Raw genomic sequence first — 12,572 nt, 5'->3', positions numbered from 1 at the left:
AAACTAAAAGATATCTTTATATTTTGGGATCTGCATCAGATTTCCTCGAAAGCTCTCCGCTGCTTTAAAAAGAAAAAACCAAAATGGTGATAATACCAACAATGATAGTCAAAAGTCTCGTAGCCTGGCCCAAGCCTCTTGCTTGCTAACAGAGGCAAAGGGAGAAGGGAGGCAGGCCAGGCCCTGACCCAACCCTCTACCCAACACCACCTCCCACAAGGATTTAAAGAGAGAATAAACCTTCCACAACAATTTCTACTGCTTATTTTATTTCAACAGTCAACTGATCCCAGAGAGGAAGTAGATACAGAGATGGTTTAGAAGCACATTCTACTCTCTGAGAATTGCATCAGTGCTTAGGAACAGCCTACTTTTTAAAGTTGGCAATCACTATAAAAATATCAAATAGTCAAACTGTAATAGATTTTTTTTCAAACCAGAAATAATGCCTATAATGGCTTAAACTTTATGGAGGGGAGACGAAGCAGCCCCAGCGGTCAGAATACTTAGAGAAGCCCCTTGGAGATGGGGCGAGGGGCAATGGCCAAGTAGCCCTCGCGGGCCAGAGCAGCAGAGAACAACGCTGTGGAACTGGCTGTCAGTGCTGAGGGTCCTGCTGACCACACCGGCCACCTGGATGTGCTGGGGGCTTGGTGTCTGTGCTGCCCCCAGTTGGGACCAAATAGAGGCAGAAGCAGAAGGCTGGACTCCTGCCTCCTGTCCTGGAGCGGGGCCTGAGGAAATCAAAGACCGCAACTGGGAGTGAGTTTAACAGCCACACAACCCAGACTCGGTTAAATTCATTCCTAAATGTGAGCTTCCACCAGCCCCGTGATCCTCAGAGCCCTGGCCCTCCCCTGCTAACCAACCATCCTCCACGCTCCTGGTCAATCCCACATCTCAGAATCGAGAGAACTTTAGAAATCCCCCTCCTCCCTCCTGTCTTGAAATGGAAATAAACTGCCATCTTACACCCACCACTACCCTTCCTCCCTACACACGGCCAAAAGCAGATGAGAACATCGTTGCTGGAACACCCCACACCCCCACCCTGCTGGCCCGAGGGCCTGGGCCTAATCAGACGGCTCCTGAGAGGGTGGCTGGCTGGGCTCACAGGGCAGTGCTGCGGGCACTTCGGCGTCCTGCTCCTGGTCGTCTGGGAAGGACAAAGAAGAAGGGCTGGATTTACAAAGAGGGAATGACCTACTTTCAGAGGCAGACTTTCTGTAAGGCATTCTCCCCACTCCCAGCCCCAGCGGAGGATGCCTTTGCCTTTCCTCTGCTGGGTATTCGGACACTGGCAACTGAGCCTGGGCCCCGCGACACAGAGTCCAACTGACCCTCCAGCCAGGCAGTGAGAAGCCAGCTACCCCGCGGCTCTGAACCTCAGCGTCTTTCTGCCTCACAATAGATCACGTCAGCCAGGGGGTGAGGGGAAACAGTAAACAAGAACGCACACTAAGGCCATCCTCGGGCTCATGTTCTGTTTAGTCCTCAGAATCCCCTCCTGAGGTGGGGACCACCCGTCTGCCTTGGCAGAAGGTGAAGCTGAGGCACAAGGACTGAAGAGACTTGCTGCGGGCCCCCCACAGCTGCTAAGGGCCCAAGTCAGGACCCACAACCCCGCTGTCTGGCTCCGCGGCTGGGCGTGCTTCAAGCTACATGACATCTCTTCAGCCCGCAGATCTGGGCGTCTCACACACAGCAAGAGTGCAACAGGTCTCTTACTTCCTTTTCTTTCCTAAGGAGCCTCAGGGAAGGATTGAAAGGGAAAAAAAAAAACCCTAGAACCTTCAAAGCTGCAAGAGCCCTCAACAGAAAACCTAAAGCATTTTTACATCCAGATTGTCAGTTGACTGTCACAGTCACCCCGGGACAGGACCCATTTTACAGAGGCAAAGACAGGCCTAGCTCCTGGCCTGTTTCTCTCCACCAAGCAGCTGGGGGCAGAGGGTTACCCCTAGCAGCCCAGCCCAGCCCCAGCCCAGCCCCAGCCCAACCCCAGCCGCTGCTCCAGGCTCAGCATCTAATCTCTCCCTAGCTGGAGAGGCCCAGCCAAGCCAGAGAGGCCAGGCCCCTCTGGTCCTCTCAACACACAGCACGCATGGCAACCTGCACACTTAGCCCTCAGGCGCGGATGGGGAGAGAATCACCATTGCACCTGGAGCCTCTCTGGGTTCCACTGGTTTTCTCACCTGGGACTGGGGACTCCCTCTTGTGGATGCTTGCATATGGAATAAAGGGAGGTGTATAAAGAAAAAGCTCAAGCCTGGGCCCAATGCATTCTAATTTCTGCTCTCCATTTCCCTTCTTTCCGCATCCACTTCAGAGTAGGCCCCCTTCCTCTGGAAAACCTTCCTGGCTCCCCAGAAATTGGCAGACTGGAGCCCACTTACCAGTGGTTTCCTTGTCCGTATCAGACAGGACAGTGAGAGAGAAGGATGCCGGGGGCGGCGGTGGCGGCAGCGGCGGCAGGAAGTGCAGCGCAGACAGGAAGCCCGGCGGGAGAAACTGAGGCTGCGGCGGTTGTGGCGGCTGCGGCGGCTGCAGCGGCTGCGGTGGGGGTGGCGGCGGGTAGTAGCTGGGCTGGTAGTCTCCCACCGGCTCGGGCACCTGCAGCAGGCAAGCCAGAGAAGGAGAGGGTTAGTCAGACAGGCTTCTCAAATGGGTCTCACGCTCCTCAATGGTGGGGACGGGGGGTCTCCCCAAGGGGCAGATTTACCATGTGCCCCTCACACCTGGGCACAGGGCACTTGAGACATGGTGTTTGGCAAATACCCACCAAATGATTGAAGGGAAGAAGGAATTCAGGCACAAAGTTACACTGAGCCCTCTCGTATAGGCATAGATGCAGAACCTCCTTCCACCCTCAGGACCCCATGATGTTCCTCACTATAACGACGACAGACTGTGTCCAGTCCATGAGGGCAAGCTCTGGGCCCTGGGCCGCAGAACTGGTAAGCGGTAGAGGCGGAACCGGATCCATCTGTCGGTCTCTACTGCTTCGTGCTGCAGAAGGGTCTGAATGCATCCCAACCCCTTGTGGTCCCTTTTCCTGGTACAGCTGAGAACTTAGACTTGAGAGTCAGGGGGCCTTGGAGGCCCTATTCTAACACCACAGAAGAGCTGAGTGCGGTGCAGCCATTCCTGAGGCAAGGGCAGCTGGGGGACCTCAGCAAAGCGGTTTAGGCGGGCCGCCCTCTGTGCAGCTACTCCTCCTTCCGGACATGGAAGCGGTGCTTGTGCCGCAGGACCCTAAGGCTGGAATGGGGGCGTCTGGAGGGAGGACTACACAGCTTAGCGCTGAACAGAGAAAGATGTGAATGCAATAAAAAATCATAATAAATTTCAGATGTAGTTCCTCTTATTTACTTCTGCATCCAGAAACTTCAGAGCACTTTACAAGCTGTGTTCTGGAGAACCCTGGTGTCCTATAAGATATTTTATGTGCTCTTAAAAGTGTCCTTTGACAAAGAAGTTTGAGAAACCCCACACACTGCCACCACATCGGTGAGTCACACATGAGCACATTAAATAAAGCCTTGAGACAGTCTGTAAAAATCTTAGATTCTTCCAGCCTTTCCTAACAAGGAAAGGAAGAAAGCCCACCTTCAAGTATCTACTACGTGCCAGACCCCGTGCCAAGCACTTTCCATGCATTACATCTTCTTCAATCTGTCAACGGCCCTATGAGATAGGTCCTCTTTCCCCTACCAGCCAGACTGAGAACCTGAGTCAGACCCTTGGAGGTTAGATGGCTTCCCCAGGCCATATGGCTAGTAAACATCGGAGACAGGACTGGATCCCAGGTCTGTCCAACTCCAAGCTTGTGCTGTTTCGTGGGAAGAGAACAGAGGAAGTGAAGAAGCAGCAAATGGGGCAGGGACAGGAATAGGAGGCTGAAGATATCTCTGGGGAGTATCTCCGAGCCCAGGCAGGGGGCAGCAGGACAAGGATGAAAGCAGTTCATAGGCTCTTGGGTCTTGAAACAGCATCAAAAATAAATGCCTGATCCTCTATCCAGACGTGAAGGGGGTGGGAAGGGGGATTATTAGTGCTTTAATTCCAAGCTGCTCAGCCAAGTCTCTCCCTGGATCACAGCTCCTGCCTGGGGCCCGTGGTGGCAGCTCAGGCCCAGATAAACCAACTGAGATCACACTCTTAACAAAGGCCGTCTGGCAAGCCTGTCAATCAGAGCTCTACCCTGGACGCCAGGCTCCATCCAAGCTTCTGTGTGAGCAGACGGTGGGTGCGTGCTTCACTTGGCCAGAGCCCCCTCTTTGTGTGAAGGCTGGAGGCTCTGTGCTCTCCTTGGGGCTGTAATGGGGGTGGCCAGCATGAGAGTTCAGGTGTGGCAGGGGTGGTGGTGACAGTCAAGGTCCATGTTTGTTCTGTCTCTGTATGACAAACATACCTCGGGAAGGGTGTCCCCAGTGAGTACCAGGGCTCCAGGTTGGGGACTGCTCTGTTACTGACCAGCTATGTAATCTGAACCCCAGGCCCTCCCTCCCCAGTTCTGTGCCCACAAACAAATACTTTGCTTCCCCGAGTCTTTGTCTTCTACTCTACAGTTGGGGTAATACAGCGTACCCTGATGGTTCACACAAGGGTGAGTAGCATCTTGGAAATTATCAAGACCAGGGGTCTTCAAACTCTTTTGCCATGAATCAATGGAAAATGACTTATGTAAAACTTTACAATGTCTAAAATAGAAGAGATGCTGTTGGGGTGGCAGCCAGAGTGGGGACCCAGTGCCCTGCTTGCCTGACCTGTGTGGACACATCTGGGAGGGAGTGGCAGAATTCCACTGGCTCTGTTCTGCAGCTAAGAAAATATCAAGTGCTCTTCTTTCTTCTCAATCACTTTCCACATTAAACCAAGAAGGCTGCTCAGTCTTCACTCTTCTCTACCCTCCACCCAAGAGAAACATCTAACACCCAAGATTAGGCATTTAGCTCTGAGGGAGGGGGGAAAAGTAATGGTGGTCTACGTTTTCATGAACTTGAGCTGCATTCGAGACAACCTGCCCCACAGGTCCAGCCCAATGCGGCCAAGTCAGGACTGGTTACCCAAGCCTCTGACTATCCTACAGTCCTGACTGACTTCAGGGTTGCCAAAAGGGAAAGGGCTTTTAGCCACTCTGGTCTGGAAGGAGCTGGTAACCAAGGCCACAAAACCTGGTCTCCCCAACTAGTACCTCACACAGCAGGGATGGCCTGACTCCTCCATACTCCGTATTCAAAACTCGAGGCTTAAAGAGCACCACAGTTAGTTTAGGACCAGTAATCTTACAAAAGATTAAATCTCATCGTTCTTTCAACAAATATTTCCTGAGGTGACAGGTGTTTGGTGAAAGATTTCCCTATTTTTCATGACTAACATTCAATACTTCCCGAAAGCAGGCAAAATCTCAAGGGGCCCCTATCTTTGGGCAAGGGACCTATGTCTGCTCCTAGCTCTGCCCTCAACTGTGTGGTGCCGGGACAGTGAGACTTCCTTCCTGATACCTCAGCGAAATAAAGCCCTTCTGGCCCCACCATGCCATCAGTCTAGACTGGCAGTCTCACTCAGTGGGGGGTACCGTGCAGCTGCCCCCCAGGTTTATCTGAGGTTTCTCTGTGTTCCTTCTTGCCTGATCTCCCAGCTCTGAAAAGCACATGCTACAGCCCAGCCAGGCCAACTTGTTTACATATGAATGGACTTGCCCACACGCGTCCCCTCTGAAAGGTGTACACTGTACAAGGTCAGTGTTGTACCAGTCCTGCCAGTGCTCAGGGCCTGGCACAGACTGCCCCATCAGCTTGCTTTCTGGGACTGAGCATCCATAAGAGCAATGGGGCATCTGGGATAAGGAGGAACTGGGAAAGGAATGGGGACGGGACTTACCAAGGCTCCTCCATGGAAGTGGCTGCAGGACACATGCCGGAAGCCCCGCTGCAGGGGGATCCCTGGGGTTGGGGAGCCTTCTTGGTAGCCCAGTGGGAATGGACAATAAGAATGCATGTTGGAGCAGCTGGGGTACAGCTTAGAAGGGTCTCTCTCCAGGTACTCAGACCCCACCACACAGTCTGAGCCGATGCTCAGAGGGAACCCTGGAAAGGTAAGCAATGAAGGAAACGTTAAAAACACACACAGCTAGAGAAAAGAGCATCACATCACTGTACAAAGGTAGCAGCACAACACTCAAAGCCACTTACAAAGAACTCCCTCATCCATTGTGCAATTTTGATCCTCTCCGCTTTTTAAGCCCTTCAGCTATGTCCCACTGCTCTTAAAAAAAGTCCTTGGCACAGTCATAAAGCCCCATGAGGGCTGGTTCCTGTCTCCACTCCAGCCTCCTCATGCACTATAACCCAGCAGCTTCTCTTTTCTCATCAACCTCACTGCCTTTGCAGATGCTGCTCCCTCAGTTTAGAAGGCTTTCTCCCCAACCTCACTGTGCCTCAGAAAGTCCTCAGTACTCAGCTGACTCTTCCCTCAGACCGCAACAAAACCATCAATTATTCGAGCTCTATACATTGATTTGCATGGTTCCTTGATCGGCACTGTCCCTCCCATGAGGGCAAGATCCTTGAAGGCAACAAATGTGACTTTTCCTTCTTTGCGTCTTCATCACTAGTGCTGTGGAACGGTTAAGTGCTCAGTCCCTTTTGAGATGGAACGGAGAAAGGCACTATGTCTGTGGAAAGTTATCTTCTAGAATTGCTGTTTCAGGTCTGTCTTCCCCTCTAGTTTCTTGGGGGCCTAAATATTCTTAGAATGTCCCACAAGGAACTGGCCTTCAGAGAGCATCCAGGCCAATCCCCTTCACACAGAGGGGAGAGACTGCCACAGAAGGAAGGAGTTTGCCTAAGGTGCCTGAGCAGTCTCCCAGTCACCTATGCTCTTTCTACCACACTGCCATAAGAGAAAACCAAAAGAAATCACGTGTCTGCACCCCCAAAAGAGCCTCAAATCTAAATGTAACTTGAAACTGTGCTTTAATATTGAAAACCACCAAGACATAAGGAACCATGTAATTTAGGCATATGGTGGGAAGGGAGGAAAAAGAGGCAATATTAACAGACCAACTGTTCTCCAGTGGGGTGCAGAGAACCGTCTCCTTTCCACTTTCTGGAAAAGGGTGGGAACGGGTGCGCAGGCGCATTGGGCCAGGCCTTTTCAAAGGAAGTTGACTGGGCGGAGCCTCCAGCAACTGGAACAGGAAGAGTGCGCATGCGCAGTCATAGTTGCACATGCGCAGTCATCATTGCGCGGGCCCACCCACCGGGGCACCTTGAAAAAGGCGCCACCAGCCCAAGAAAAGCGCGGGAAGAAGTGCGCAAGTGCAGTAGGACCCATCTAGCTAAGGCGTCTTCCTGGAGGAGAAGCCACAGTTAAGGGATTGGGGGCCATTTTCTTTTTCCCAAGATGGAAACGCAAGAAGCTATATGTTAAAAGTTGCCAGAACCACCCATTACTTTCTAGCTTTTTTTTTTTTTATCTTTTTGCAAAATGGCCCCAACCCAATTCTGTACATAGAGAACGGCTTTCCACAGCAAGAGTACCTCTGAAAGCATTTACCACCCACACCCCAAGGGCCCATCCCGGCACGATCCAGGGTGGCCCCGGCCGCTGGCGTGGGGCACCGGGAGGCTGCAACCCAGAAAGGCATCCCGGGGGGTGGGGCGAGGCCACGCGGGGCCAGGGAATCTTACCGAAGTCAGCGAACGGCGGGCTGGGCATGGGCCGCAGCGGCCTGCGCAGCTCCAAGCGGCCGGGATAGCCCTTGCCTGCGGCCTCCGCCCCAAGCTGGGGCCCCACGGAACTGGGCATGGCGACGGTGGCTCGTTCGCTCAGCCCCACGTGGCCGCGGCTGCCCAGAACTGGCTGGAAGGCGCTCGGGCCCGGGCTCGGGCCCCGCGGAGGCCTCTCGGGGAAGCCCGCGGCCACGCGGCACTCTGGGCCAAGCTCCCGGTCTCCCGAAACGGCCAGTGGAAGCAGCTGGCGGAGGCTTGGGCCCGGGACGGCAGCCGCAGCCCCAGACAACAGCTCCGGCCCGTGTGCGCCAAGGGCCATCTCCTGCTCCTCCTCGGAGGCCTGCTTCTTGAGCACCTTCTGCGCGGCCATAATCTTCTGGCGCTCAGTGATCAGGTAGCACTTCTCGCAGGTGCACTGCTTCCAGCGACACTTGCCCGCGTGGCCCTTGACTGGCACCAGGAAACCGTGGTTCCGGCACCGCGAGCACTTGGGGGTACGCAGCATCTTGTCAGCCAGCTTGGCAGGATCTGCCTTCATAGCACAACCGCCACCTCTGGAAGCTGCCGAGCGAGTGCAGCCAGGACGAGCGGCGCCCCACAAGTCTCTGGTGCTGGGGACTTTGGATACATTTGTAACAAAGTGGCTCTCAGTAGGTCCTGGTAGCTGCATAGGACCCTTGCATTTTTCCCTCCTTTTTTGGAGTGCAAAATTTGGAGACTTTGTGTGTCTTGGTTAATTACATGCAAGGGATTGGGTTGAATAAATTCTTCATGGAATGCTATTGCATGTATGTCATCTGAATTATCTGAAGTTTTACCCATTTAATTTTCCAAACTTGCTGTTCCCGCCACACAGAAGGTATTTTTGTAACTTCAAAAGAGGCGGAGTGATAGTCAACGGTCCACAGATTTAAACCTCCGGAGGCACGGAGCTCTCAGTAAACCCATTCCGGGAGAGAAGCATCTTAAGAGGCAAACTGTGCTTCTCCTTCCAAAAGTTGCTGCTTCTGCTGAATTTCATTTCCCTCCCCTGCTGAGAAGCAGCTCGCAGTGATGCTTCCAGAATATTCTCAAGAGCTCAGTGCAGTGTGATAGTTGCTCAAGGGTGTGCCCTAATAGCAAGGATTTCGTTGGTATAGTCATGCATTTCTGGCAAATGGTGCATTGCTGTTGTCGATGCCTTCCAAAGTAAAGCATACTTTACACAGAATATTTTAGCATGAGCTTTTATCATTCTTAACTTTGCCATATATTTAGTTACCTCTGTAAAGCAGCCCAAATCTTGGGTCATCTGGAAACTGGCACAAAGTTCATAGTTTTCCAAGGCTACAAGTTAATTCATTTTTTTGATAGAAATGTGTGACACTCAGGTCTTTTTTATTTTTCTCCAGTCCAAAAAACGGGGGAAAATAGGTCACTGACACCTACATTGAAAAGATTATAATCATAGGATCAGTTATATTTAAGGAGGTAGTTATACTTAAAACCTGGCTAAAATGTGTGTGTTTTAAACTGACCTCTTTCTAAAATTTTCTTCCTGGTAGCAGAATGGCAAAAGCGGGGCCTGGTGTCCACCTTGATTTTCTGGAACTCTTAGTTACGGGTGGCTCCTTTGCACTTCTCACCAGCAGCCTGACGATAGGGGAACGGTTGCTGTTCTGAGGCTGATTAGAAACCCACAGCTGAAAAGAGGTTTGTAAAGCCCTTTTCTGCTTTAAAGAAAAATATTCCTCATTTTAATAAGAGGGCAAAAGTATACGCTTCCTGTATTATTTGGCCCTTCAGGGATTTCACTGGTGATTTTACATCCATTTAAAGAGATCTAGGTTTGTCTCTGCTTTGCTCTAACACCCTCTATCTTAGTTTTTGATTTAAAAAATAAGGTCCTGTAGATAAAAGAGAGAGAAACTCATTTTCTGACTCCACCAATTCAAAATGTCTAATTTTTTCACTGAACTTCTCATTTGAAAATGGTACTTAAAAATCATAGTTACAATACTGCTGTCAAAAAATCTGGGGCATAAGCTGCATTGTTTCATGATAAGGTCATATTCCACATTATCAAATTTAAATTTTAACATCAAATAACATGGGCAGATGAGACAAAAAAGAAAACTACTCTCATTTACATTTCATGCTTGACCACCCAAGCTCTCTTCATTTTCCTATTAATGATTTAAAGGGAAATCCTATTCAAAGCCAACTATTTGAATTAACATATTTTGGCCTTGTTAACTACAAAATGCTTCCATATTTACTTCATAGCTTTAGGGGCAAAATATACCCAAGGTGGTGTGAATTTGCATCATGCCTTGAGAACATTAATAAACAACCGTATATCTTTTTAATCAGTAGTCACATTATAAGATGCAAAAAAACCCAGGGTTTACACAGTAAACAAATCTAAGAAAAAAGAAAAAAACACTGGTTTGTTTCTTTCTTCCCTGGAAAGTCTCAATTTGTGTAGGTAAATTCCAACAGAGCTTTATTTACTTCACTCTTGGAAATTCAGGCAAATTGATAGTTTTGTTTTATTTGCTTTGCTGACTGATTACTTCTTAGGCTGCTGTTTTTTTTTTTTAAAGAAATATGTACATTTCTTTAAATTGTTATTTTAAAGAAATAGATACGTTTCTTTAAATTGTTATTTCTTTATGTTGTTATATACAAATTTTCAAATTCTTAAAAAAATGGAAAAAGTGAAAAACTGGAAGTCATAAAAGGATGGGAGCCATAAGTATATGGTGGACCCCTTTTTTTCTGCCATACCTAAACCTTAGGATATTTATGTTTAAGAAAGCCTGCATCCTCTTAACCAGTGGTTTATAAAATAACAAGTCATAGCTGCTGAGGAATCACAGCAACGACTAATGAACCACAAAGGGGCTGGTTGGTGGTCAAATGTGACTCCCAAGTATGAGGCTCCTTTTCCCTCAAAGTCCAAGGTTTCCTGTCTTGAATAATGCCTCTTCTTTTCAGTTATATGGTTGCTCTTGGTACTGTTTAATTTATATTCATTGTAAAGAGTCTTGTATTATACAATGCATGGAGGTGTCGTTTATAATCATTAAATATTGCATGCACCGTAATCCCTCCTTACTGGGAGTACACAAGAGTATGGAAGGGATTTTTGTCTATAGCTTCTTTCCCCTAACAGTTATAACCCAGATATCTGCTATCTTCCCCTTCCTCAGGCTCTCTCCAGTGAGCAATGAAAACTTTATTGAAGATTTTGTAGAGGATGGAAGGGAGGATTTACATGATACATCCTATAGCAGACACTTTATTTTCCTGCCTTAGCACTTCTGTTCTCTCAACATCCTCCTTTGCTGTGTTGCACCCACTGGAGAGGAACTCGTCTGCCCCCCACACCCCCTGAGTCCCCCCAGACTCTTTAGCTTCTCTCTCCCTCCTTGATTTTTTTGGAATGTTAAGCACAAAATAGATATTCGGTAAATATTTGTTGAATGTACGAAATGGCTCTTGCCTCCCTCTCCTGCCAATGTCAAAATTATCTCATCTCTAATTGGCATAGTAAATCAGCTTGGCTTCAGCAACTCTCCCCAAACATACAAAACAGAAAGCCCACAGTGAACAGAACCACTCTCCCGACAAGCAGAATTTGGTGATCAACCTTGGTTCACACCCAGCCCCTAATGGTTTACTAATAGTAATAATAACAGCGAGCACTTACTGTTTCTGTATGCAGTAGTTCTTCAGTCCTTGTGTGTATTCATTCATATAATCCTCACAACAGCCCTTTTAAAGTGGGTGTGTTATTTTCACCACCATTTTACACATGAAGAAACTGAGGCCTAGAGAAGTAGTTTGCCCAAGGTTTTCCAGCCATTGAGTGGCAGAACCATGACTCAAAACCAGGAAATCTATCCTCAAAGTCCATATTCTGAACCATATATCATCTATTTCAATATTTCTCCTAAACAAATATAGTGCTCTTCCCAAGAACGCTTTGGATGATGAATAGAATTGTTTGTCTTATTACATACCCCATTACAGTTGGGGCAAAGGCTATGAAGGTGGTAGCACCCTGGGGAGGCTTCCTAAGATGCCCTGCTCAGTTGCTTTCCACCCCCAACAGGGAATATTTACTGAGTGCCAACTATGTGCCAAGTATAAGACACAGAAGTAAATTAAAAAAAAAAATCAGTATCCTTACCTTTAGGCAAACATTCTAGCTTGCAAACCAGACAGTAAGCAAGTAATTCCAAATGAAAGCTGGGGAGTCGGGGTGGTGGGGAAAACCAGGATGCTGTGGGAACCCATATGAGGGCCTAGCCTGGATCAAGAGATTGGCTCCCAGGGTGTGTTGATGATTCAGTTGGTTAAGTGTTCAACTCTTGATCTCAGCTCAGGTCTTGACCTCAGGGTCATGATTTCAAGCCCCACGTTGAGCTTTACGGTGGGTATGGAGCTTACTTTAAAAAGAAAAGAAAAAGGAGGGAGGGAGAGGTGGGAGGGAAGGAAGAAAGAGGAGGGGAGAAGAGAAGAGAAAACCCAGCTTGTTGAGGGGTTGGTTTCCCTGCTAAGGCTGAACAGGAAATAGTCAGGGACAGGAGCAGGAGAGGGGTGTCTCAGACAGAGGGAAGAGCACGTCTGAAGGCCTGCGGTGTGGTTCTAGTTCAGGGAAGTCAGGATTGGAGAAAGAGAAGGTATAGAAGTTAAACAGTAGCCAGATGGTGGGGTCATTGGGGAGAAATTACAGGGGCCACTATCTAAGATTAAGGAGAAGAAATGACATGGCAGAGGCAGACCAAACTGAAACCCACATATCCAGACATGTCCCGACCTTGGCTTTTCTTTCAGAAAGTAAAA

General features: G+C 49.1%; 1 protein-coding gene across 1 annotated transcript; it reads right to left on the bottom strand.

Moving 5' to 3' along the window:
• Positions 1 to 252: 252 nt before the first annotated feature.
• DMRTB1 (DMRT like family B with proline rich C-terminal 1) lies at positions 253 to 8,316 on the bottom strand. Its single transcript, XM_082688556.1, has 4 exons — positions 7,698 to 8,316; positions 5,887 to 6,092; positions 2,397 to 2,613; positions 253 to 1,156 (listed from the first exon to the last, which is right to left on the bottom strand). The coding sequence occupies exons 1-4, from the start codon at positions 8,275 to 8,277 to the stop codon at positions 1,074 to 1,076; spliced, it is 1,086 nt and encodes a 361-aa protein (XP_082544682.1). The 5' UTR covers positions 8,278 to 8,316; the 3' UTR covers positions 253 to 1,073.
• Positions 8,317 to 12,572: the final 4,256 nt, after the last annotated feature.

The sequence above is a fragment of the Mustela nivalis genome (genome assembly GCF_964662115.1).
Source record: "Mustela nivalis genome assembly, chromosome: 10".
In the NCBI taxonomy this organism is placed as follows: Eukaryota; Metazoa; Chordata; class Mammalia; order Carnivora; family Mustelidae; genus Mustela; species Mustela nivalis.
The sequence above is the reverse complement of the archived record's forward strand: the minus strand, read 5'-3'. Positions and strand labels throughout refer to the sequence as shown.